Here is a 25219-nt window from a genome sequence, read left to right on the forward strand (position 1 = left end):
ACAGGAATTGTTAAGCATTTTTAACAAATACATTTTGAATAAAATTATCGTTTGTTATTGGAGTTATTGCTGTTGACTTTTACTGAAAAGCATTTTTAATAAATCAACTGTAAATATAATGTTACTGTAGGATTATGTATGTCTATGTTAAGTGAGTGCATGCCAAAGACATCTCTATGCATGGGAACAGAGATCCCAATACCCAGATACACAATCTTCATTGCTCCAAATATGCAAATAACAAAAAAATTTTTCTTTCTGCTTTGGCAATTTTTGCTTTCATAAATTTGCCCCTTCATAACCACTGCTCAGGGGTCCAACTACCTACAAATTTGTCATATAATGCCATGGTAACCCAGACCTAAATTGAATGAATATGCAAACTAAAATATTGAGATATTTAAAGCAAACAAAGAAAAAGACAATACAAGGAGAAATTTACATCATATAGAAACAAGAACTATGAGAAAGAAATATTCAAAGATCTATGGACCTTTTCATCTGGATCTTTATCTAAAACAGAATGCAATAAAATATTTGCTTTGGATATAATTTAGGGATTCTGTTTGGTAAAACTTAAAGAAGGTTTAGCATCACCTCATATGAGCTGGAAAAAATAAAACCATGATAGTTAGACAAAATCATTTTTCATGCTTGGCAGAGGATGATCTGCCACAAAGATGCATATCTACACAAGCACAGCTGGAAGAGCAGAGTTTGTCAGAATTAAGAAGGCACTTAGGACCTAACTCTGTTCTGGATGTACAGCAGCTCTGATGCAGTACCTTGTTTCTGCCCGCCTGAGGCCATGCAGCCTTCAGGAGCAACATAACATTTCCTTTGCAGCTTTGGGGTCTGAGTGCAGGTCAGAGGTGACTATCACAGCAATGTTACCTTTCACATTTGATGCTGGATGAAGTCAGTCACCTAGTTAAGATTCTGTTATGATATATACTAGTACGGTAGCTTTATGCCTGAAATTTCATGACAAGGCACACAAAAAAGAAAAAAAAAGTTGCATCTTTTCATTTCTCGGGTTGCAGTCATTTGGTTTATTGGTATATTAGTTTGAATGGATTACTGGACAAACGGTCTACAGCAAGATGGGAAAAAAACAATGCTCGGTTTAAAGTTGTATGTGTGAATACACCCTAAAACAGCAGAGGAACTCATCTCTTAGAGCACCAGTAAGTGACATCCTCCTGTCAACTGATCACTTTCATTGTCACTGTTTAAGAAAAGATTATAACGCCATCACCATGCTTTACAGTGGGGCTGCTGTGTTTGGGTCAATGTGCAGCGTTGTTTTTTCTGCTATGCACAGTTTTCTACATGCAGGCTTAGGGTTAAATAAAGGATGGCAAACAGTTTTCCATAAAATCTAGATTTTTAGATTTGTGTACGACTTGTAGAATAACCTGATTAATCTAACCTCAATAACCTGAGCTGTTGAGTTTAGCAGCTCCTCCCAAGTTTACTTGGTGATCTTGACAAGCTGCTTCCTCCACCAGTGCTGAAATAAAATATTACTGAGCTTTAGTTTACTGTACTTCACTTTAAGTAATAAAGAAATAAACTACCAAAAAATGTCTGCTTTTTAAAGTTTGCGATACCCTTCTGTTGCTGGTCTTGATTCGGATATGTTTATCCCAAATTCGAATTTTTAGCAGTTGTAGTTTGCAAGGGAAAATGAGATGCAGCAAAAGCTTCAGAGCTCATCGGAGCGTGCTGAGCAGGGAGCTGCTTTCTCCTGGAAGCAGAACTTTGTTTACTGCTCAGAGATTTGTTTGGATTCCACTGTTTTCATGTTCAAGAGGTCAGGAAGTGATTCACTTCTGTAATGTTTGTGTTTTATCAGCTTTATAAATAAAGTTTCATCATAAGGAGTTATGCTGTCTTTTACAGGTCATGGTTCATCATGTACTGTATATTCATAGAAGGTATCTAGGACAATGATTTCATCTTGTTTTTGGTGCCAGTTTCCATCTTTTAGATTTGAATTTTGACATTTTGCAATAAAATACAGTCTGTAGAGATTATTTAAGCTCTGTGTATTAGTTAAGTATATCCTTTCATTTGCAATAATTGTCTTGTCATTAGGTTTAGCCCAGGAAAGGCAGAGCATAGTCAAGCCCATGACCATTGCCCCACCTTATAAATAAATACGGACACAACTCTGTTCATTTGTTACAGACATTATATGAAACAGCAGATGCATCAACAAGTTGAAAACCTTGCAAAGAAAAAGCAGAATAATAGTTTTTAAGTTAATCTGAAAAAAAAAATATTTATTGATTTGTGTTTTTACAACAAAGTCTATCCTGTTTATAATAACCTTTATAATATAACATAAATATTTCTGTAAATTAAACAAGGTATTCACAGAAAGCATATTAGTGTCAATAGACGCCAAAACCTGAAGTCTCTAGCTAGTTCAATCAATCAATCAATCAATCAATCAATCAATCAATCAATCAATCAATCAATCAATCAATCAATCAATCGATTCTTCTTAGCCCTTTTGCCATAACATCCAGAGGAGGCTTTGATAAAGGGGGGAGGCCGAATCCAGAATAACACTTTTTCTTGGTGGCTCTACGTAGCCGCTCTAATATTCCAAATTTGTTGGGCTTTTCTGCCTTGGAGTGAGCGTGCACATCCAAGATATTATCCAATCTTACCTTTGAGTTCAACCACCGCAGCCATCTTGAGTTCACTCACATCCAGCATAGGCCTCATCTCCCGGTCCTGCTTGTTCACAGCCTTTGTGAGGTCGCCAACCGCTGCTGGCAGCCTGATCAATGCCCAAATTGCTGCCAACATCCTCTGTAATTGTAGATACATCAGGTATCCTCCAAATCCAAACAGGAGAAGTCTGAGTATCATAACACCTAAAATCCATTCCTCTTCAATATCCTCCACTGTATCCTCCATTGTAAAACACACCATCCTCCAGGCCTTTTATGAGTCCATAGTGTATCCCATAGAGACAGGACAGGTCCCCTTATCCCTGTTATCCAGTTGAGAGAATTTGATCAATTGCATTGAGAAACCAGCTGACAAAATCCATTGTTTGAGTTTGGGTGATATGAAGAGATAATTGTTCTGGTTGAATTGTCTCTGTAAAGTGACTTGAGATGAGATGTTTTGTGAATTGGCGCCATTTAAATAAACTAAATTGAAATTGAATTAAACTGAAACAAACTATAGCAATTTAAATCAATCACTTTGCTACTTAACACAATGAGCAAAAGTACTTATCAATTTAGCTTAAAACAGGGTTGATCAAGTTCATTCCTGAAGAGCTACCATCCTCTAACTGTTAGATGCATCTGTTCTCTAACACACCTGAACCTAAGGCTACGTTCACACTGCAGCCTGAAGTGACCCAAATCTGATTTCTTGGCCCATATGCGACCTGGATCTGATCTTTTCATGGCTGTCTGGACATCACAGATCTGATTTTTTCCAATGCGACCCAGGCCACTTGGCTATGTGGTCCTGAATCCGATCTTTTCATATGTGACCTGAGTCTAAACGGCCAGGTCGCATTCATCCGACCTGAATGCCATGAATACCAGACAAAGGTCACTATTCTGCATCTGGCTACGCAGAAGCAGCAAGAAAAACAACAACCATGGCAAATGATGATGATGCCGAGAGCAGTATTTATGTTGAACCATCTTGAAAAGATTGTGTTTTTATGGTTGGAAAAGATTGCTAGATGCGCTCCGTCACTACCATCCATGTTTACTTCCGTAAACACAGAGCATGCTGGCCTGTGACGTCATTACATCCTCTACTGCACATGCAGGACACTTGCGTTGTATGACTGCACACAGGAGATCACATACAAGTCGCATATATTTGGAAATATGAACGGCAACGCAAAAAAATATCGGATTTCACAAAAAAAGGGGAATTGAGCATCAAGGCCTGCGGTGTGAATGTAGCCTTTAGGATCAATCCCCTCATTTAGTCCAGCAGAGGCCGGATAACGAGCTCGAACTCATTTAATCCAGGTGTGTTAAAAATGGATTTCATCAAAACCTCGCAGAGTAGTAGCTATTGAGGACAGGACTTGAGCAAGCCTGTCCAAAAAGATCCACATTACTATAAAACTATAAGAGCTGAAATAGGTGTTTTTCCCCAACTGGGTTGCCGGGGTAACGATCTCAAAAGAGACTTCCCTCTGACTGGACCTACAGCGTCCAGCTCTCCTCGGGGGAGCCTGAGGCGCTCACAAGCAACTGAGAGACAAAGTCCCTTTAACGCAGTGGTTCTCAAACTTTTTCTGTCATTCCCCACTTTGGACAAGGGGGAATTTTCAAGCCCCGCCTGTCCCCATCGCCCCAACACAATGCTAATGAAATATGAAACAATCTTAAAATGTTCCAATTTTATTGAAGTAACAAGTAGTATCTAAATACAAACTATCTACGTCAAATAACAGCAAGCTCAAAAATAAAGAAAATAAAAATGCAGCTGTGTCAAAATTTGTATCAAGCTCAAAGATAGAAAAAATTAAAGTTCCACTCTGCAATCTGTTAAAAGAAAATAAGTGAAATCCAACAGGCAATACAGGTCTATTTATCCCTGCATTAGTGGCTGCAATGAGCCTGTTTTGCATTGCACAGTTTCTCAAAACGGGGTTGCAGGCTTGATACTGCCACTCTCAAGTCATGCTTTGTTTTCAGTGAAGCAGCAGCTGAAAAGCCCATCTCACAGAGATATGATGTGGCAAAGGGAAGAAGAATGCACACAGCTCTCTGCCCGATGAGTGGATACTCCCTCTCCACTCCAAACTAGAAACATGAACATGTGGCTGTGTGAATCAAACGCCGTTATTTATTTAAGATAAAATATTTCAAATTCAGTTATTTATGATCAACCTGCGCCGCCAATCCCGGCGCATGTGCGCTTTATTTGCAGTCTGGACGCTGAGGGTAAACATTGCAGCGCTGAGAGCGACTCCTGCGATAGCGGGGGAGAACGGGGTTGGGAGGGAGGAGGCGCCCCACGGCAGCAGGACAAGAAAAGGAACGATACGTGCTTTCCCGTAACCCCCAGATTCCACATACTCCGTCAGCGCTCCGCTCCGCTCCGCCCCGCTGACGTACGTCGTGCGGAGCGCTTGTCTTTCATGGAAATCAATGAGAGCTGTTCCACATCCACCGCTACTCCTCCGCACGTCTCCGTCCACGTACGTCTTCTCCGTCCGTCACCGACAAATTACGGAGCCGAGCTATTTTTTGCTCCGCTCCGGTCCGGCCAGGTCAAGATCCGCAATTGCAATCGCACCAAACAGGAAAAAGAACCTTGACAAATACCGGTTCGTCAAATTAAAATATAGTAGCAACAGATCGGTGACTAGAAATTATAGCACAATTCTTATAAATATCTAAAAAATAAAAAAAACTAACACCGTTTATTTAAATGATTGGATCCAAACTATTGGTTATTCACCAACCAGGAAGCAGATTTCTCATCTCCATTAAAATATTTATTTTATACCGAGGGACTTAAAGTTTAATCAAATCCATTCAAAAGAAACTTCTGAATGAAAAGAGATGCTGAGTTGTAGAGAACAAGTTCATTTAAAAAAAAGCAGTTTTGAATTATCCTTATCTCTGTTACAAAAATCTACAAAAAAAAAAAAAAATATATATATATATATATATTTGGGCAGAAACTGAACATATGCTGGATGATGGTGGGATTTTTTTAATATGTCATACTAAATTAAGCGCTCACAGGGTTCATACAGGAATGAGTGACTCTAATTTAATGCTATTTTAATGCTATTTGAAATGATTTTAATGCCATTAACAAGAACCATGTACACAAGTTATTAGTGTACATGAAATATGGAGCTGTAAGCACAGTTCCATGACTCCTGTATGTATGTAAAAACACACACACACACATATATATACGTATATATATTCTCTAGCTTTTTCTCCGCCTCGAGCTTCCTTTCCGAACATACGGCTTTATAAACAGTTCCACGCAAATTAATAGCGATATAATATATCTGACGAAATAGTTTTTAGAAGCATTTTTATTAAAGAATCATAAATGCAACGATAAACATATTTAATTAATTTTAGTGCCAATTAAGGGCTTGACTAAAAAAAGAATTATGAATTGTAATTATTTTTAATGATCCGCGGAAACCCTGGTTTATCTGGCGCATGCCCTCTAGGATCTCCAAGGAACTCAGAGAGGAGGGGACGGAGCCACAGCGGCGGCTGTAGGCTTTGCTTTGTGCAGGCGGTCTGGAGCGCAGCGGGGCGGAGCGCTGACGGAGTATGTTCTCCAAAAGTCGCTAGATTTGTCGCTAGTCGCTTTTTTGAAAAAGAGTCGCTGGAGGGGTCTGAAATATGGCGACAAAGTTGCTGAGTTGGCAACACTGGGGCGCGAAAGTTTATTCCGTTACAAATAATATGCCGACGTCACGTCAATCATCATTTTGGCACTTCAGTTCCAGGTGAAATTTTTCTCATATCTAATGTTCTTTTAATTAGACTGCATGTAGGCTAGTAATGATTACTTTGTGGGTTTGATTAGTCTAAAAAGCGGCAACATACAGCTATAAGGACAGTTTGCTCTCACACGTTATAGTCACACACACACACACACACACACACACACCGGAACTTGGCGCGCCCCACCTGTCACGTCTCAATTCCCCACCAGTGGGTCGCGCCACACACTTTGAGAACCGCGGCTTTAACGTGTCCTGGGTTGTCCCCTGCGTCTCCTTCCTGTGGGATGTGCCTAGAATACATCCAGAGGAAGGCGTCTAGAGGACAACCCGAAAACGATGCCCGGCGACCTCAGCTCACTCCTCCTAATGTAGGAGGAAGCCGCTCTACTCCGAGCTCCCCACCCTATCTCTAAGGGAGTGCCCATCCACCATGGAGAAAAAACTAATTACAGCATCTTTATCTGGGATCTCGTTCTCTTGGTCATGAACCAGATTTCATGACTATTGGTGGCGTGGGAACGTAGACCGATGCTAAATCGAAAGCTTTGCCTTTTTGCTCTCTCTTCACCACAACAGACCGGTGCATCCTCTGGATTACAGCAGCAGCCGCCCTGATCGTACATTTTTGTAACCTTTACATACTTTTTTTTTTTTTGTTTTACAAAAAAATCTATTGGCTTGAAATGGTAATCAGATACATCAAGGTTAAAACAAATGCTCTAAATTGCTTTCTTTCTTTCTGCTTTTACTAGAAAAGAAGATTTTGTGTCAATATAATCTTTTTAATTGTGTACTCACATAAAAGCAGAACATGATGCAAGTCAGTGATTCACGCAGGCCTATAATTCAACCCTAAATCAGCCCTGAATGGAGCCACTACAGACAGAGACAAGCAAGAATGTTCCCTGTAACCTTGTGTTACACTGTGCTTATAGGTGTGATCACATCCGCACACTCAAAGCTTCTTTCCCACTCCAGCTATATTGACTATCTTGCTTAGCTATTATTCTTTCCAACTGGCGCAGAGACAAGCCTCATAATAAACAGTGGTTCGCTCAGGTCAAGGTAAACTGAAGGAAGTGGACAGAGGATGAGAAGAAAACAACCAGCATCCGTCTGCCCACTTCTGTGCGGGAAGAACGGCTGATTATCGGAACAAGAAGAGCAAAAAAACAATCTTTATTTTTTTATGTGAAAATTTGAAGTGAGGAAATGGGAAGAAAATAAGGTAGAAAAGTGGTGGTAGAAAAGTTGGTGTTATTCCAAAAACAAAAATTGCTGAAATATTGGTGTAAAAGGAGGACCAGCATCTTCATATTAGAACGATCCGCAGCTAAACTAAGTAAAAAGGCAGATGAAAGCCTTTTATGATTCAGATAGAAAATAAATTACAGGTTTATTAGAGCTGCTTCGGGTCACCTTGTAGTTCATGCAATATAGATTTAGAAGGCTGACAACAAAAGGACACAGTTGGGAGAAACATGCCTCATAAAAGTGACACCGCCAGTGCCAAAAAAAGTGTACGGATGGAGGAAATGGTTTCTGTGAAAATAAAGCGTAGTAAGCTTAGAAAATCCCTTAAAACAGCAGCTATTTGCCAAGCAGAAATGTTGTGCTTATGTTTGATCTTATGTCTCTGTTCCCTGGGAATGTCAATCTAGCCTCAGCCTGTTTCACATCCTGCATCAATATGAGGGTCTTCTAGATAAAGAAAAGCTTTGTTTTTTAGTTTCCTTATGATCAAAAGTAATTATATGATAAAAAACAGAGGAAGGCTCTAAGACTACTGACTAAATATTATAAGTGCAGCATTTCTAATTGATGGGAGGAGCTGCGGGTTTGGAAACAGAACTGCATGCTGCAGAAATGTGGAATTACAGAAAACATCTGATAACTTTTTTATTAAAGAAAGGTTACAAAGCACTTACTAAACAAGAGAGGCTTGGAAAATAATAGCTATGTTTTATCTTAATGGGTAGAAAGTTTTGTTTCCTTTCCTTTACAGTTTGTGAAAATTAAACGGCCTACTCTTTCTGTATGATTGTTGCCATTATTACTGTGCCCAAGAATTGTAAAAACGCTGAAAATGCATAAATAGGATTGCAAACTCATGAATGAGACAAGCAAACATGGAAATAAGACCACAAAAAACACAATCAAAGAAAAATGTCTTGAACTGCTCCAGGTTTAAATATAAAGAAATGCAAACTATCTCCAGAAGTGCTCCAGACCACTAGGGACAAAAGGGACGAAAACCGGATCTGTTCTCCCTGGCGGCGCGGCGCACACAACAAGCGTACAAGCAGACATTTTGCTGTTTTTCAACACGTCACTGCACAAAATCTCTGTCTTAAAGGAGAAGTCCGCTCATATTCAGAATTCAAACTTCTGAAAGGACTTTAACTATGAAATTATTCCATATTGTTCAATAAATGATAAATGTTTTTAATTCAGAGTAATTTTCATTTCAATGTGCTTTACTGGAGGCATCCATGTTTGTCAAAGAACACTACTGCCACCTACTGGTTTGTGATGTCACGGTGCGGTATCGGCTGTTGATCAAGCCCCAGTGCTGTATCTGGTGTTTGTCACAACGCGCTATTATCCAAGTCATCTTGAAAACATTCTTCTTCCAAATGTTGGCCACATTTTACGGGTTTTTTCTCTGGCCAGAAGTTGGCAATCCAACGATGAACCCGTCCGTGGAGGATCAGGAATGGGAAAGGTGAAATAAGTCTTTTTTTTCCAACATCCAACTGCCATGCACATGAGCATTACATGTGATTGCAGATGTGTCTAGTAGTTCCCATTGATTTTGCTTGTAAAGCGGGGAGAATGGCGCTAGGCTTACCGCACCGTGACGTCACTGCTGGAAAATGGCAGGAGGGAGGGGTTACTATATTTGGGCAAAAATGGCCGCTCCCAGTCTCAGTGATCGCCACAAAAATGCATCCTCAGAGAGAGAAAAGCATGAAGCAGCTGCTTTGTCCCTAAGCTCTGTGGAGGGGCAGAATGACATGTATCTCTATAGGAGTGTAGTGCAAAGTGTCTTGGAGAGAGGAAAGATGGAGAGGAGAGTCCAACAGCAGAGTAAAACTACATCCTCCTACATCAAAGATCATGGTTAATATCAGCATGGACAATGGCCCCCAACGTCCAAAATTAATATCGGGGTTTATGGCCCAATACCCAGACCTAAAGAAACGTTTTGTATTCACCGTCAGATGCTACAAATGGCAGCAGAAAATCCTAAACAGCCTGGTCAGTTTCAGAAAGCTTTCACTAAGTGAAAGCTTTCTGTTGTGCCGATGCCATTTTTGGCCCTGATACCTGGCTGTGCAGTATTGGCCCATACCGATACCTGGCTGTGCGGTATTGGCCGATACCAATACCTGGCTGTGCAGTATTGGCCGATACCGATACCTGGCTGTGCAGTATTGGCAGATACCGATACCTGGCTGTGCAGTATTGGCAGATACCGATACCTGGCTGTGCACTATTGGTCGATACCGATACCCGGCTGTGCGGTATTGGCTGATACCGATACCTGGCTGTGCAGTATTGGCCGATACCGATACCTGGCTGTGCAGTATTGGCCGATACCGATATCTGGCTGTGCAGTATTGGTCGATACCGATACCTGGCTGTGCAGTATTGGCCGATACCGATACCTGGCTGTGCAGTATTGGCAGATACCGATACCTGGCTGTGCAGTATTGGCAGATACCGATACCTGGCTGTGCTGTATTGGTCGATACCGATACCTGGCTGTGCGGTATTGGCTGATACTGATACCTGGCTGTGCAGTATTGGTCGATACCGATACCTGGCTGTGCAGTATTGGCAGATACTGATACCTGGCTGTGCAGTATTGGCAGATACCGATACCTGGCTGTGCTGTATTGGTCGATACCGATACCCGGCTGTGCGGTATTGGCTGATACTGATACCTGGCTGTGCAGTATTGGTCGATACCGATACCTGGCTGTGCAGTATTGGCAGATACCGATACCTGGCTGTGCAGTATTGGCAGATACCGATACCTGGCTGTGCAGTATTGGCAGATACCGATACCTGGCTGTGCTGTATTGGTCGATACCGATACCCGGCTGTGCGGTATTGGCTGATACTGATACCTGGCTGTGCAGTATTGGTCGATACCGATACCTGGCTGTGCAGTATTGGCAGATACCGATACCTGGCTGTGCAGTATTGGCAGATACCGATACCTGGCTGTGCAGTATTGGCAGATACCGATACCTGGCTGTGCTGTATTGGTCGATACCGATACCCGGCTGTGCGGTATTGGCTGATACTGATACCTGGCTGTGCAGTATTGGTCGATACCGATACCCGGCTGTGCGGTATTGGCTGATACCGATACCTGGCTGTGCAGTATTGGCCGATACCGATACCTGGCTGTGCAGTATTGGCAGATACCGATACCTGGCTGTGCAGTATTGGTCAATACCGATACCTGGCTGTGCAGTATTGGCAGATACCGATACCTGGCTGTGCAGTATTGGTCGATACCGATACCTGGCTTTGCGGTATTGGCCGATACCGATACCTGGCTGTGCGGTATTGGCCGATACCGATACCTGGCTGTGCAGTATTGGCCGATACCGATACCTGGCTGTGCAGTATTGGTCGATACCGATACCTGGCTGTGCAGTATTGGCTTGAAATTCATGTGTTTGTGTGTATATATGAAAAACTGCTTTGTCAAGCTGCTGCCTACCTTTGTGAAGCAGGAAATAGACTAATACAAAGTGAATCCTGTAGAACTTTTTATTACCTACCTTGAATGGGTGACAATAGATGAATGAACTTTTGGCTGTCTAAATGGTATCAGTGCCCTATTTCCAGCACTGTCACCTGCCAGTATGCAACAGGGTGTGGAGCAATGTCAAGGGAAACTGAGCGTCTGACTTCAAAATGCAAAAGCATCTAAGTTCAGATGTTGGATAGCTTTTTGACACTTAAACACACTTGGTGTGAATGCAGCATACGGCTGAATGAGCTCTTTATATAAGTGAACATGCATTGAATTGATTTGGAAAAAATAAATCTTTACAAACCAAATTTAAGCCAAAAGCTGAAACTGGAAAGTGTGAGAAGTTTGTCGTCACTGAAAATCTTTGACCCATGACTATTTATTCATAAGAATGTAGACGTAGCTGAACCACACAGTCCTGGCTTTGAAAGCTATCGCATTTATGAAATCACTGAGAGCTGTTTAGATGGAATCAGCAGGAAGTGGATGTCATTCACTGATGAGAAATAGGAGGAATCAGATTAATCACACTTTGCTCGTTGGCAAAAAGTGGAAATGACTCAGTCGAATGACACTTTTAGCTGCACTGAAAATGATGAGTAATTCATCCTTTTTCATTTATTTCAGCTGTCCTTTCTTTAGCACCTCATCTAATCTGACTCCATTCTTCCTTTCTCAACCCTTTCCCACCAACACTCCTCCACTCACGTCCCCCCTTCTCCTCCAGTCATCTGCATTCATTCCCAAACCAGGAGCTTTATTAACCACACGGTTGAAGGATTATTGTGTTTATACTCAGAATGCGCGTCTCAGTGCTGGATTCAGGGCAAGCTCCATCATAGTAGCTCAGGATTAGAGCTTCTCTTGGGGAGCAGTTCTGCAGTATTTTTATTAAGTTGATTTAAAGAAAAATAAAGGACTCTCAAAAATAGTCAATTTCAGTTTGAATATTTCCACCAAACTCATGTGCTGTTTTTTATTCTTTGTTTTTGCTTTGCAGCCTGCAAGTGTAACAGCCATGCCAATTTGTGCCATGTCAGCTCTGGAAAATGCTTCTGCACTACCAAGGGCGTCAAGGGAGACCAGTGTCAGCTGTAAGTGCACCAACACGCCACCTCACTATGATTAAACACCTCCCAGACTCTGAGTCATCACCGTGATCAGCAGGTGTTGGTGTGTTGGAGCTGGCTGCAATGTTTGCTGCAAACGACCAAAATAACTTCCTTTTAAATTTATTTTGAGGTTAGGTTTTGTTTACACAAATATTCAAAGTTTCATAAAAATGTGTTTGGGTGTGTGTTCCTGTTTTGGCATCAGAGTGAGGACCGTTTATACTCAACACAGTCCTTCTGCAGTCACAGTTAGATTTTAGGACCGTCGGTTCCAGAACAAATTTACCAGAGAGAGGCCATTGCAGTAAGATAAATGATTTTTGTCCCTGAAATCATGATATATTCTCCAAACAAGTTCAGAATGACTTTTTTTGGCAGAATCTAAGATTGTAAGGCTTAGTTAGATGGACACTTTTTGCAGTGCATTACCTTCTGTTACTGATCTGAAAAAGGAAACATTTTTTGAGATAAGTATATTTTCCTTTTTAGAATGTGCAGGTAAAAAAGAATATTTCTGCCTATGTGAAATAAGATAATGAAGTTGCTTTTTTTCTTATTTTAAATATAAAACATTGTATTCAATTGCTAAATTGTCTGACCTTCCTGATCAAGTTAAGGGAAAATACTGTATACTAGTTCAAGAAAATTAACTTATTTTTCAATCTTTGCAGTGTATGCTTTCAGCATGGGGCCATAACAGGGGCCATGATGAGGGATGGGGCCAGTTCCAAAAGGGCTGTGGTCCTTGTTTGCCCCTTTCTACAACTGCTATGTTAAGGACTAAGTTCTGAACTGAGTTTAGGGTCAAGGTTAGTTTTCGGAATGCATGGGTTACGGGTTCTTAGTTATTGTCAGAGTAAGGCCATAGAAATGGTTGAACATGATGGAAAATCAATACATTGTTCTCGTTACATATAGTAAGACTGGAATGGGTGTGTGTGTGATCCTCTGCACCAGACTTGACCGCTGCAGCACCACAATATTCTAAATGGCTTGGCAGACAAACGCGCAGCAGAGACAGACTGAGAAGTGCTGCATCGATAAATCTAGCTGGCGAGGTTACAAAGCAGGGAAAGGCAGTGTGTGGGTGTGTGCTTCCACTCGCAGCTGAGTCAGAACATATTTTTCATATTTTACTACCAAATGGAATGGAAGGCAATGGAAGGTCCTCAGTAAGTGTTTAGAATGCTGGTGTGTGTGTGTGTAATTTGTAATGTGATGTATTAGCAATGCATGCTTAGATGGCATAGGGCAACCATGAAAAATATCTTCTGCTAAAACAAAACATATCCATTTATATATTTTAAATAATGTTATAAATAAATAAATACATTATTTCCCAAACCAAAATGATAAAATAAATACAAACGATACAATCCCTTCTTGCCAACCTGTTATTGATGTAGAATGCAGAAATATAAAATGGTGAGATCAGCTGGTGAATCAGTAGCCAGCCGGTTACTGTAGATGCAAAACTTCATTATGTTAATGAGATGTAGTTGGAACGGATTTTGAAAGTGTGACCTTTAAAATTTTAGTATGCTCTGATAAAAGCAACCAGACTTCAGTCCCGCTGATCATGTTTGCTCATCTAATTTCCCTAAAAATAATATAAGATCAGAGTTTTAGCACTCTGGAAACAATTACCGTATTTTCTGGACTATAGAGTGCACCTCAATATAAGCCGCTCCCACACATTTTTTTGTAAAACTGGAAACCTACATAAATAAGGCGCACTGGGCTACAGGCTGCTGATATCGACTGAACTGTGTACCACCAAACCTGTAGGGGGAGCTCTACAGTAGGGACAAAGGAGAACGCTAGCTTCCGTTAGCTTCTTGGCTCGCAGCAGTAAGAGCTTCTGCTGAAAGATGGCGCTTCGTTGTCTCTTTATTTCAGTCTGCTGGAGTTGAGCCCAGTCTTTCTGTTGGCTCGGCAGCTTTAATGCGGCAAATAAATGTCAGCATTTTTTAACTTGGGACATTTGTTCTCAGTCATACATGCTGCTTGAATTAGCGCCTTATTTTGTAATTTCTAGCTTTGACTTCCCGCTCTAGAGGTTAGGAAACATCCACAAAAAAGCCGCACCTTTTTATAAGTCACATGGGAAAAAAAGTCTTCCCCCTAGGAAACACATAAACCATCAACGTTCCTTCATCACCTTGAAACATCTAAACCTTTTCATAGTTTTTAGTATTTTTTGTTTCTATCAGAGAAACATCCAGAATTGTTTCTCTGACAGATTAACTTTCACAACAATTCTGCTGATGAACTTTTAGCTCTCCCTCTTCAACAGTAGGATTTCTTTGAACAGCTTTGATACAGATTAATATTATTTTACTGAAATATGCTTATTTAGTAGAATGATCACTTTAGGATGGAAACAGTCACAGTAAATGGATGAAATAAACTCTTTTTCACCCTTTTAAAGCTACAGTGTGTAATAATTACAGGGATATACAGTCAGAAATGTAATATATTATACATAACTGTGTTATTTATCATCATCTACGAGCTCAGCCTCTTAACCTTAATATTTGCGTTGCCTTAGAATTCGTTATTTATAATTACATAGGAGCGGGTCTCGCAGCCATGGAGGCAGACATCTTTGCGCTACGGCAGCGCAGAGCCAACAAACTAGCGATTGCGAGATCGCCCATTACGCTCGAAAGTAACTACGGCAATTTGAGAGAGATGAACTGAGACGGTACTGAAATCTATACCCTACACAGACTAATGAAATACTATCTGTAAAATTATCTATGTAAACAAACCTCATCACTTGAGAAGGTAGGTGATGCGGACGTCGTGGAAGACATTTTGTCCCGTAACGCTCGCCGTACTGTTGGGGGGGAGAAGCGGTGGGGGGAGATGTTCATGTTGCTGCGGTCTGCAGTCTGGACGTAAGATATCGCTAAAAGTTACACACTGTAGCTTTAAATGTAGGCAATCCATTTGAACACTGTAATGTTTTTCAGTTTATTTATTTTTTTCTGCTTTTTGCTGTTACTTAGTTACATGTTATGGTTCACCATCTGCTAATTTTTCTGCTGATTATATTTTTGTTAAGATGAAAATGATCTGTGAATCCAAAGGTACTTTTGGATTCTTCTGATTGCTGTAACACAAGGAAACATATTGATTTTGACCCTGCTGCCCTCAACCTTTGCCCTCACAGCTGACTATATCTGCTTCTACACTCTGAGTGACCCATTAATGATCCAGAACCTCGGCTCCATTCGTTATTCAGAGGTCAAGTTCTACAAATGTCCTGCCTGTCATTTCTAATCATGTTAGACCTTCAGTGAAGCAGCTCATAGGATACACATACCGACACATGTACATGTTAATCACCTAATATATTAAAGCAAATAAAGTGATATAATTTTAAACCTTCACTTTTAACATACATATGTTAAATGATAAAATATTTATCCATACAGTACATCCATCTTTTCTTGCTTAATCCATCAGGATCACAGTGGGGCTGGTGCCTGTTTCCATCCGTCTATGGGCGAAAGATGGGGTGTGCCAATCTGTGTACAGATATACGAGCATCTACATACACAGACAGCCAGACAGTTCAGATACACTGATTAACAGTCATGTTTTCAAACTTTGGGAGGAAGCCAGAGTACCCAGAATGATTAACCCTTGTTAATAAGTTAGGGTTGTAGTGACAAAAAGGGAGATAAAGGAACAATGTCAAACTGATGTCAACTTTAATGTGAAATGTTGAAAATCAAATTCAAACTAATAACACATTTATTTGAAAATAAATATTTAAAAAACAAAAGAAACAAATAGAAAAATACTATTTAACCCACTCTTCAATCTAAAACTCTGAAAAACAATGAAACTTGAGTTTGATCTGCCACTGGATAAGTCGTGTAACCCAGAACGCAATCCTATTGGGGCAATCTGAGCTCACTTTAAACACGGGGGCTAATTAAGCTAAACATTGCAAAACAGAAGAGACACTTACCGGATCAGATATATTTTTATTCTCTGATTTAAACCAGTGGACTGCCCTACATTTTCAAGTAACTTTGTAACTTCTCAATCTGCTTGGTTCAAATTGGTCTGCTGTGAGATTCCAAAACACAGAGGGACACAGTTTTTAGTTTATAAATGTTCTCATGTTAACAGTACAGTGTTAACAGTGGTTTATAAAAAAGAAGAAAGAGAGCACATGCAATTAGTCACAATAAAAGCTGATCCCATAGGAGACAAAAAGGACAAAACATTGAAAAACAGGCCCAACTCTATCATCCATGACAGTTCAGCTGATGTCTCCCTCCCACATGGTGTCCAGTCAAACGGAGTGCCAACCCAGATGAGGCTACTATGATGTGATAAAACAGAGAAAACATAAAGTTTAAATTGAACTTACAAGTAACACAGAATTGGTGAGCAGATGTACATAAAGCAGAATTTTAAAAAGGGGTCCCTATGTCCTCCAGCAGCCTAAGTCCATAGAAGCATAAGTATAGAGATAGCTCAGGATTAACTGAACCACTATAACTATAAGCTTTATCAAAAAGACGGTTTTACGCCTAGGCATCAATAAAGGCATGTTTTTTAAATAAAGTCACACCGGTGGGTTATGTACTTACCTGTACCTAATTAGGTAGAGTTCACCCATATGTACATTAATCACAGTGTAAATGCAGCTGTTCTATGAGAGCTGCAGAGGTCTTTTAGAGAAATCACAATGAAGCTCAAGGAGCCAAGCAGAAAAGCACTGTAATTAGCAGGAAAGTAAGTTAAAAAATCTATCTTATTCTTTCAACATCCCATAGATCCCCATTAAAGTTATTATCAGAAAATGTAACTTTAAACCCTTAGTGACACGTCACCCACCCAAATGACTTCCTGGGTAAGGAGACAACTCATCAGCGCAGCAAGCAGGGCAACCTAGGCAGCTGCTGAACTCCCTTCTGGGTGAGTCCCATGAAGAAAACTAGTGGTGGAAGAACAAAAGCCATGAAACATGGATTTTTAGTTTGCAATGACCAGTGTGCTTAGAATAGAGTAACAGCTACGTTTACATCCCCAGTGCCAAAATTCATGAATTCATCATCTTGATTTTCGCCTGCATTGTGGTGGCAGCATCATGCTTTGGAGATTTTTCCTTTAGTAGTGAGAGTTAAGCTGGTTGGGGTTCATGGTGATGTAGTGACATGCACAGCAGTGCTGTATATTCAGGTATTAAATGGCCCTGTCAGATATAAATCCAGTTTATTATCTGTGTCACAACTTAAAGGAATAGTACACCCAAAACATGATTAGCCTTCATTTTCTACTCACCCCCCATGCTGAACAACACTCTGGAGTACTTTTTTGATATCTCAAATGCGCTGGTTTGGTCTGCCGGCTTCCGTAGCGTCGTGATCACGCATGTGCACGCTTTCAGGAAATCCTATACACTACTGTTTATGCTCTAAAAACATTCTAAATGACTTTGTTTCGAGTAAATTCTGGATGCTACCCACTCAGGACACTTGGAATACATTGGACGAGCAGTATGGAGGAATATTGACACGTTTTTTGTGGACTTTTATGGACCTTTCTGTCTCGGGCGCCATAGACCTCCATTATTTGAATGTCAGCAGACAGCAAGAAGCCTCCCAGATCTCCAGATGCATTTGAGATATCAAAAAAGTACTCCAGAGTGTTGTTCAGCATGGGGGGTGAGTAGAAAATGAAGGCTAATCATGTTTTGGGTGTACTATTCCTTTAATGCTGCTGTTCAAATCTCATAGATCCTGAATTATTTTGCCACAGAAAACAGTTCCCGCAAATATATTTGCCTAAAAATGTGTAGCTAGCAGAGACATACCAAAAAAAATTCAGCTGCTTGTTGGCTTCATGAAATCCTGAGCCTCACAGGCTGAAAATGCATCATGCGAATCATACATTAGATTGTGTATCTGGAAAGGATGTAAACCATGCATCTCTCTGTTTACATTAAAAAGCGTGCAATGCTTTCCATCTCATAAATTCCCACTCAAACACAGTGTGACTTGTGAAAGTTACATGATAAAATGGGTGAAAGCTAAAGAAGTGTGACTATTTTTGAAAGGCTGATGAAAGCAATTTGTAGAACCTTGGTAGCGTAAAAAAAAGGGTTGGTCAGTAGTCCTAAAAAATAAACAAGCTGCTTTTAAAGACAGCCGCCACATGTTCTGTGATCACAACTGTTTAATTGAAGCAAAATAGCTTTTTTAAATCCTCTGATCAGTAAGGAGTCTAATATGAACATATGCTGAAGTAAATAAAGTGTAACGTGATGGCTCACTATCATGCTTGCAGCTTTTTGGCTTATGGGGGAGCGTGCACGGCTCCGGCTGAGAGTGAGTAAATGTTAAAAATGGATTTGGGGCTTCACACCTGCTCACCTGCCATGTTTTTGCTGTTTATTTTAGTTCACGCATATTTTATTATTTTTCCTCCAGACTGCGGAGGTGGAATTACTGCATCTGTGCTTCTCATAACCACTTTGCTTTAGTCATGTTCATTGGCTTCTCTCTTTGCTGCTAACTTGTCTTTACCGTCTGAATTCTTCTCTTTCATTGCGTTGCCAGAGACGGTTTGTTTGTCTTCCTGATTTAAAATGACTGTTTTCTCCCCCTTTGGGTGGATGGTGGGCATCCAGAGGTTACAGCAGGTGTGCAGCTGCATAATCTGCACGTATGCAAAGTCACAGTCTGAGCTAATGGGAACATTAGCTAGAGCAGTTTGTTTATCTCTGTATTTGTATTTCATGATGTTTCTGTGCACATGAATACATTGACGCAGTCCTCCCTAGTGGATTAGTGCCGTTTTTATTTGTCGACATCTTTTAGGTTGTTTGAATTGCCACATTTTGTCTGTTTATCCCTCATTTTTATTTCAGGCCTTAAAAAAAAGAGAACCTCCTGTTTTTGTTCAGAGATCTGACCCACATGCAGAAACACTCAAAGAAGCTGATTGATTTTAAAGTGATGATCCTCGGGGATGAAGTTTGGATGCGTAGCATTTATGATATTCCACAGCTAGTTTTGTCCAGATAATCTGAGTTTGAGAGGAGTTCTCCGAACAGGTTTGAGGAAAAGAACTGTCTGAGAGGAACGAGAGGGACCTTGATCTGAGTCAGGTTTGATGTCAGAGCTGCTCTGAGCAGCTTGGCAGCCCAACCTCAAAGGAAAATTCCGGTTTTTAACACTTTTAGCCCATTTTCTGTAGTGTCCAGGATGAAATCGAATGATCGACACCAAAATTTTGACAATTGGTCCTGTCTCTGCTTTTTGGCTCATTTAGAATCCACCCCTGGCTGCTTCAGAATGGCTTCCATAGTGCATGTCCTATAATGTCCTTAAAACAACCTTAAACGTTCTTTTTTAAAAATATGCTACTCACCGGGTCGTCAGCGCTGTTCAATGACGTTCCAAAAAAAGTTTCGTAAAGAAAAAACGTTCCTGTAGTGTTTTATTTAGCATTTTGTAAATCCCATTGAATTCTGTTGGAATAGTCAATATCCCTCCGCCACCGGAAACGGAAATGGGGCCTGTTTACACAGTTGTAGTCTTTTCGCTTCACTCTGTGTACTCCGACGTCGAGGTGCTAACGTCTCTGTTAAACACTTTAAAAAACTCTGAAAATGGAATACGAAAGGTGGATTCTTGAGGAGGACATATTGGACTTTGAGTTTCCCAAAGTATAGAGACATTGTCGCCAACTAGTGGTCTGGAGTGTGCAACGCTTCAGATTTGAACCGGAAGCGGAAGTTTATAAGCGGTTGTGATGTATCGGAAAAAATAGTTCTGGGATTTACAAAATGCTAAATAAAACAAGACAGGAACTGTTTTTTCTTCACGAAACTTTTTTTGGAACGTCATTGAACAGCGCTGACGACCCGGTGAGTAGCATATTTTAAAAAAAGAACGTTTAAGGTTGTTTTAAGGACATTATCGGACATGCACTATGGAAGCCATTCTGAAGCAGCCAGGGGCGGATTCTAAATGAGCCAAAAAGCAGAGACAGGAACAATCGTCAAAATATTGGTGTCGATCATTCGATTTCATCCTGGACACTACAGAAAAGGGGCTAAAAGTGTTAAAAACCGGAATTTTCCTTTAATTCTTGCAGGTGAGTTGGAGAGTATGCATCCAATCACAAAAGTAGTGAGGTCATGAAACAAGCTGAGGCTTTAAGGTAGTGGAGGTGCGTTTCCAAGAAGCGCATTTTACCACAGGCCTTTAAACAGCCTCAGTATTCAGGAAAGACGTGGGAGTTTGAAGGAGAGTTGCAGTCAGTTAAAAAGAATAGATTAGTTGTTTTTCCAACCAATCTAGTCAAATTAAACAATTTTGGTTAAATTAAAGAATATGATCAGAAACTCACCAAGCCATTGGTTTCTGTTATATTATTAGTATTCAGTAGTTCTACTTCCTGATGAGTTATACTAGTCTTCAGGCTTGGTTAGCCTGATGAGTACCAGGCAGAAACAAACCAATTAGTTGGTTAGTTTCTGATCATTAGGAGCTTAAGACTCTATGTCTAAGCTTTGTTGGTTTGAGACACAGCCTTGTCTTTTGAAAGTTGCTGTATTTTGGCTAAAGTGGTTTGGTTTGCACTTTTACCAATATATACTGGGTAAAAACACTACCAAATTAATACTGTTTTTTTTAACCAAAAGATTGGTTGGAAATATAACTTTTAACTAGAGGCTGGACGATATAGAAAAAAAGCATATGGATAAAAATAATGATATTGATAATCAGCTAACAGATTCTAGACACTTACTTCTCAGGTTCCGATAAAGCAAGCAACTTGCCAGATTACAAAAAATGTAACTATTTAACTGACAAAAGCAATAAAAAAAAATAAAGCCTTCATTACTCTGCTTTATGCTAGCTGGCTAACTCTACATTCTGTTTATTACAGTCTAGTGTAAAGTAACTATATGATGACATTCACATCGCCTGATTAACTCAGTCAAATGGATGGAAACAGGTTTAATTCTGATTTTTCTTTGACATTTTCAAAGTTCACTAAGTTTATATGCAAAGAAAGCTCTAACTCATCCTCAGATTTATAAATAGTCGCCCAGTGATTGATGGATTCACTGGGATGTTTAGGTCATTGTTTTGTCGCAGGGTCCAGGTCTGCTTTAGCTTTTTTTTGTTTTGTTTTTTTAAGATTGTCTCCGATCCTCTTTAAGTAGCGTCTGATGAAGTATTTTTATAAGCTGGTCAGTCCCTGCTGTGGCAAAATATCCCAAATATCCACTTTCAGATTCTCCACTGGCGAAAGGCCCTTTTTATGGAATGCTCTATTTTTGATTTAGGTCCTCTGTTCTGCTCCAAAACATTAGATTTTAATAAATTCTAAATTAGATAATTTTTTTTTTATTATTATTATATTTGCCAAGGAGAAAATATTTTCTGTAGCGTTGGTTTGTTTGTTTATCAGCAAAAAGTAATTGACTGATTGCTCTGTAATTTCTAACAAGAGGTCTTTCTTAGCCCAAACTTTATCACAGACACTTTGGTGGTATTCCAGATGCAGATCAAGATTTATTCAGATTTATTTCCTATTTTTTTATGGATTGCCCTCTTCCTACCACTATAGCCCTTGTTTATGACTCTGCATCAGTGCAGCTTTGTGTAGAAAAACTTTTTGCTGAGTCTCTGCAAAGGTTTGCACCCTCTGAAAGAAAAACTATAGTCTGTGTTGATGCATGGGAAAGAACAGTACCAAAAAATCTGTGGAAAGGAGCAAAGCAGAGAGATTGGTTGTGCATATGCTCCCCCTGCTCATGTGATTTGGTAAATGATCAGTTTCCAATTATATTTTGCTGTGAAATATGTTGTGCTTTGTGTTTTGTTTCCAGCAAACTGTAAAAATAACAGAAAGAGATCTGAATAGCGCCTCAAAAAAAGTTATAAAAAAGACAAATTGTCATTAAAAGTGTCGGATTAGCCAGAAAGATAATTTAAAGGGGATTATGATCAATGACAGAGAATAAAAGATTGGATTATTTGCGGATGATATATTGCTGTTTCTAGAAGATATTAACATTTCCCTTCCCTAACTGGTTGATCTTATTAGTAATTATAAAGTGCATGCTGGATACAAGTTGAATATTTCCAAAACCCAAATACTACTTTTCAACCATGTCCCCTCAAATGAAACTGCAGGTACATATGATATAAAATGGAATGCGAACAAAATGAAATACCTCTGAGTATTTCTGTCTAAAGACCCTTCAAAACTATACAGGTGCTGGTCATAAAATTAGAATATCATGAAAAAGTAGATTGATTTCAGTAATTCCATTTAAAAAGTGAAACTTGTATATTATATTCATACATTACATACAAACTCATATATTTCAGATGTTTATTTTGTTTAATTTTGATGATTACAAATGACAACAAATGAAAATCTCAAATTCATCATATCAGAAAATTAGAATATTGTGAAAAGGTTCAAAATTGATGGCCCCTGGTGCCACACTCTAATCAGCTAATTAACTCAAACCACATGCAAAAGCCTTTAAATGGTCTTTCAGTCTAGTTCTATAGGCTACACAATCATGGGGAAGACTGCTGACTTGACAGTTGTCCAAAAGACGACCATCGACACCTTGCACAAGGAGGGCAAGACACAAAAGGTCATCGCTAAACAGGCTGGCTGTTCACAGAGCTCAGTGTCCAAGCACATTAATAGAGAGGCGAAGGGAAGGAAAAGATGTGGTCGAAAAAAGTGTACAAGCAAGAGAGATAACCGCACCCTGGAGAGGATTGTGAAACAAAACCCCTTCAAAAATGTGGGGGAGATTCACAAAGAGTGGACTGCAGCTGGAGTGAGTGCTTCAAGAACCACCACACACAGACGTATGAAAGACATGGGTTTCTGCTGTCGCATTCCTTGTGTCAAGCCACTCTTGAACCACAGACAGCGTCAGAAGCGTCTTGCCTGGGCTAAAGAGAAACAGGACTGGACTGCTGGTGAGTGGTCCAAAGTCATGTTCTCTGATGAAAGTAAATTTTGCATTTCCTTTGGAAATCAAGGTCCCAGAGTCTGGAGGAAAAGAAGAGAGGCACTTCATCCACGTTGCTTGAAGTCCAGTGTAAAGTTTCCACAGTCAGTGATGGTTTGGGGTGCCATGTCATCTGCTGGTGTTGGTCCATTGTGTTTTCTGAGGTCCAGGGTCAACGCAGCCACATACCAGGAAGTTTTAGAGCACTTCATGCTTCCTGCAGCTGACCAACTTTTTGGAGATGCAGATTTCATTTTCCAACAGGACTTGGCACCTGCACACAGTGCCAAAGCTACCAGTACCTGGTTGAAGGACCATGGTATCCCTGTTCTTAATTGGCCAGCAAACTCTCCTGACCTTAACCCCATAGAAAATCTATGGGGTATTGTGAAGAAGAAGTTGCAATACACCAGACCCAACAATTCAGAAGAGCTAAAAGCCACTATTAGAGCAACCTGGGCTATCATAACACCTGAGCAGTGCCACAGACTGATCGACTCCATGCCACGCCGCATTGCTGCAGTAATACAGGCCAAAGGAGGCCCAACTAAATACTGAGTGCTGTACATGCTCATACTTTTCATGTTCATACTTTTCAGTTGGCCAACATTTCTATAAATCCTTTGTTTTTATTGGTCTTCAGTAATATTCTAATTTTCTGATATGATGAATTTGAGATTTTCATTTGTTGTCATTTGTAATCATCAAAATTAAACAAAATAAACATCTGAAATATATGAGTTTGTATGTAATGTATGAATATAATATACAAGTTTCACTTTTTAAATGGAATTACTGAAATCAATCTATTTTTTCATGATATTCTAATTTTATGACCAGCACCTGTATAATTATAACTATAATCCAAAAAACCAAAATATTAGAAAAGACATACAGAGATGGTCTACCTACCCACTGGACCTAACTGATAGAATACAGTAGTAAAAATGAACATCCTCCCAAGGCTGATTTATTTATTTAAATCCCTCCCAATGAATATACCACAGAAACAATTCACAGAGTGGGATAAACTGTTAGCGAGGTTTATTTGTGATTGATTTTTAATTAGTTACCCCTGGTTTAATATTTCTAAATATTTATTTCCCGCCTTGTTCACCATCCAATGCAGATCATTGGCTCCATCCACATCTAGTGAAAACTAGTGTGATTGGATGAGTCATATAACGCAAACACTCATTGGTTAGCTAAAGGAAATCATCAGAAGCAAGCAGGTGTTCTTCAAACTGCTAACGTGAATTGTCTATGCCATGCTACAATGATGGATTCAGAAAAAGATGTTGAAATGTCTGAAAGGTCGAACACAGGCGAGAGCGTATCAGGAGATGGAGACCAATAAGACCTCCCTCATCCTTGGCCCTATCTCTAAGAATTTTTAGAAATAGTCGAAAAATTGAGCTTTCAATTCATATAGTGGCATCTGGCTGTTTTTTTTTAAAGGTTACTTTATACTTTTATACTTTAAGTAGTTTTTGGAGCACATACTTTTTCACTTGAGTAAAGAGGTCAAGTTGATACTTCAACTTTTACCAGAGTGTTTTTAAACTGCAGCATCTATACTTCTACTTAAGTAACAAATGTGTGAACTTTTGACCACTGGATATTAGTTGCTGTGCTGATATATATGTGAGTTTGCTCATTGGTTGGTCTTTTGGTTGGTTAGTTGGCTTGTTTTTTTGCTGATTTCATTGTCTAATTTGTTTATAATGTTTGTTTGTTTATAGGTTGGTCTGGTTGGTTTTAGGGTTGCTCCATTGGTTGCTTTGCTGCTATATATGTCTTAGTAAATCGGT

At 39.8% G+C, this 25219-nt stretch overlaps 1 protein-coding gene across 4 annotated transcripts in view; it reads left to right on the forward strand.

The window, feature by feature from the left end:
- The window catches only part of LOC119795242 (attractin-like protein 1), a 437403-nt gene that overhangs the window by 165388 nt on the left and 246796 nt on the right, over window positions 1-25219 (forward strand). For all 4 annotated transcript variants that reach the window (XM_038303135.1, XM_038303136.1, XM_038303137.1 and 1 more), the window contains one exon: window positions 12268-12361. In XM_038303135.1, the coding sequence (XP_038159063.1) occupies window positions 12268-12361 (94 nt within the window). The remainder of the gene's footprint in view (window positions 1-12267; window positions 12362-25219) is intronic.

The sequence above is a fragment of the Cyprinodon tularosa genome, unplaced genomic scaffold (genome assembly GCF_016077235.1).
Source record: "Cyprinodon tularosa strain WSP-4 unplaced genomic scaffold, ASM1607723v1 ctg505, whole genome shotgun sequence".
Taxonomy (NCBI): domain Eukaryota; kingdom Metazoa; phylum Chordata; class Actinopteri; order Cyprinodontiformes; family Cyprinodontidae; genus Cyprinodon; species Cyprinodon tularosa.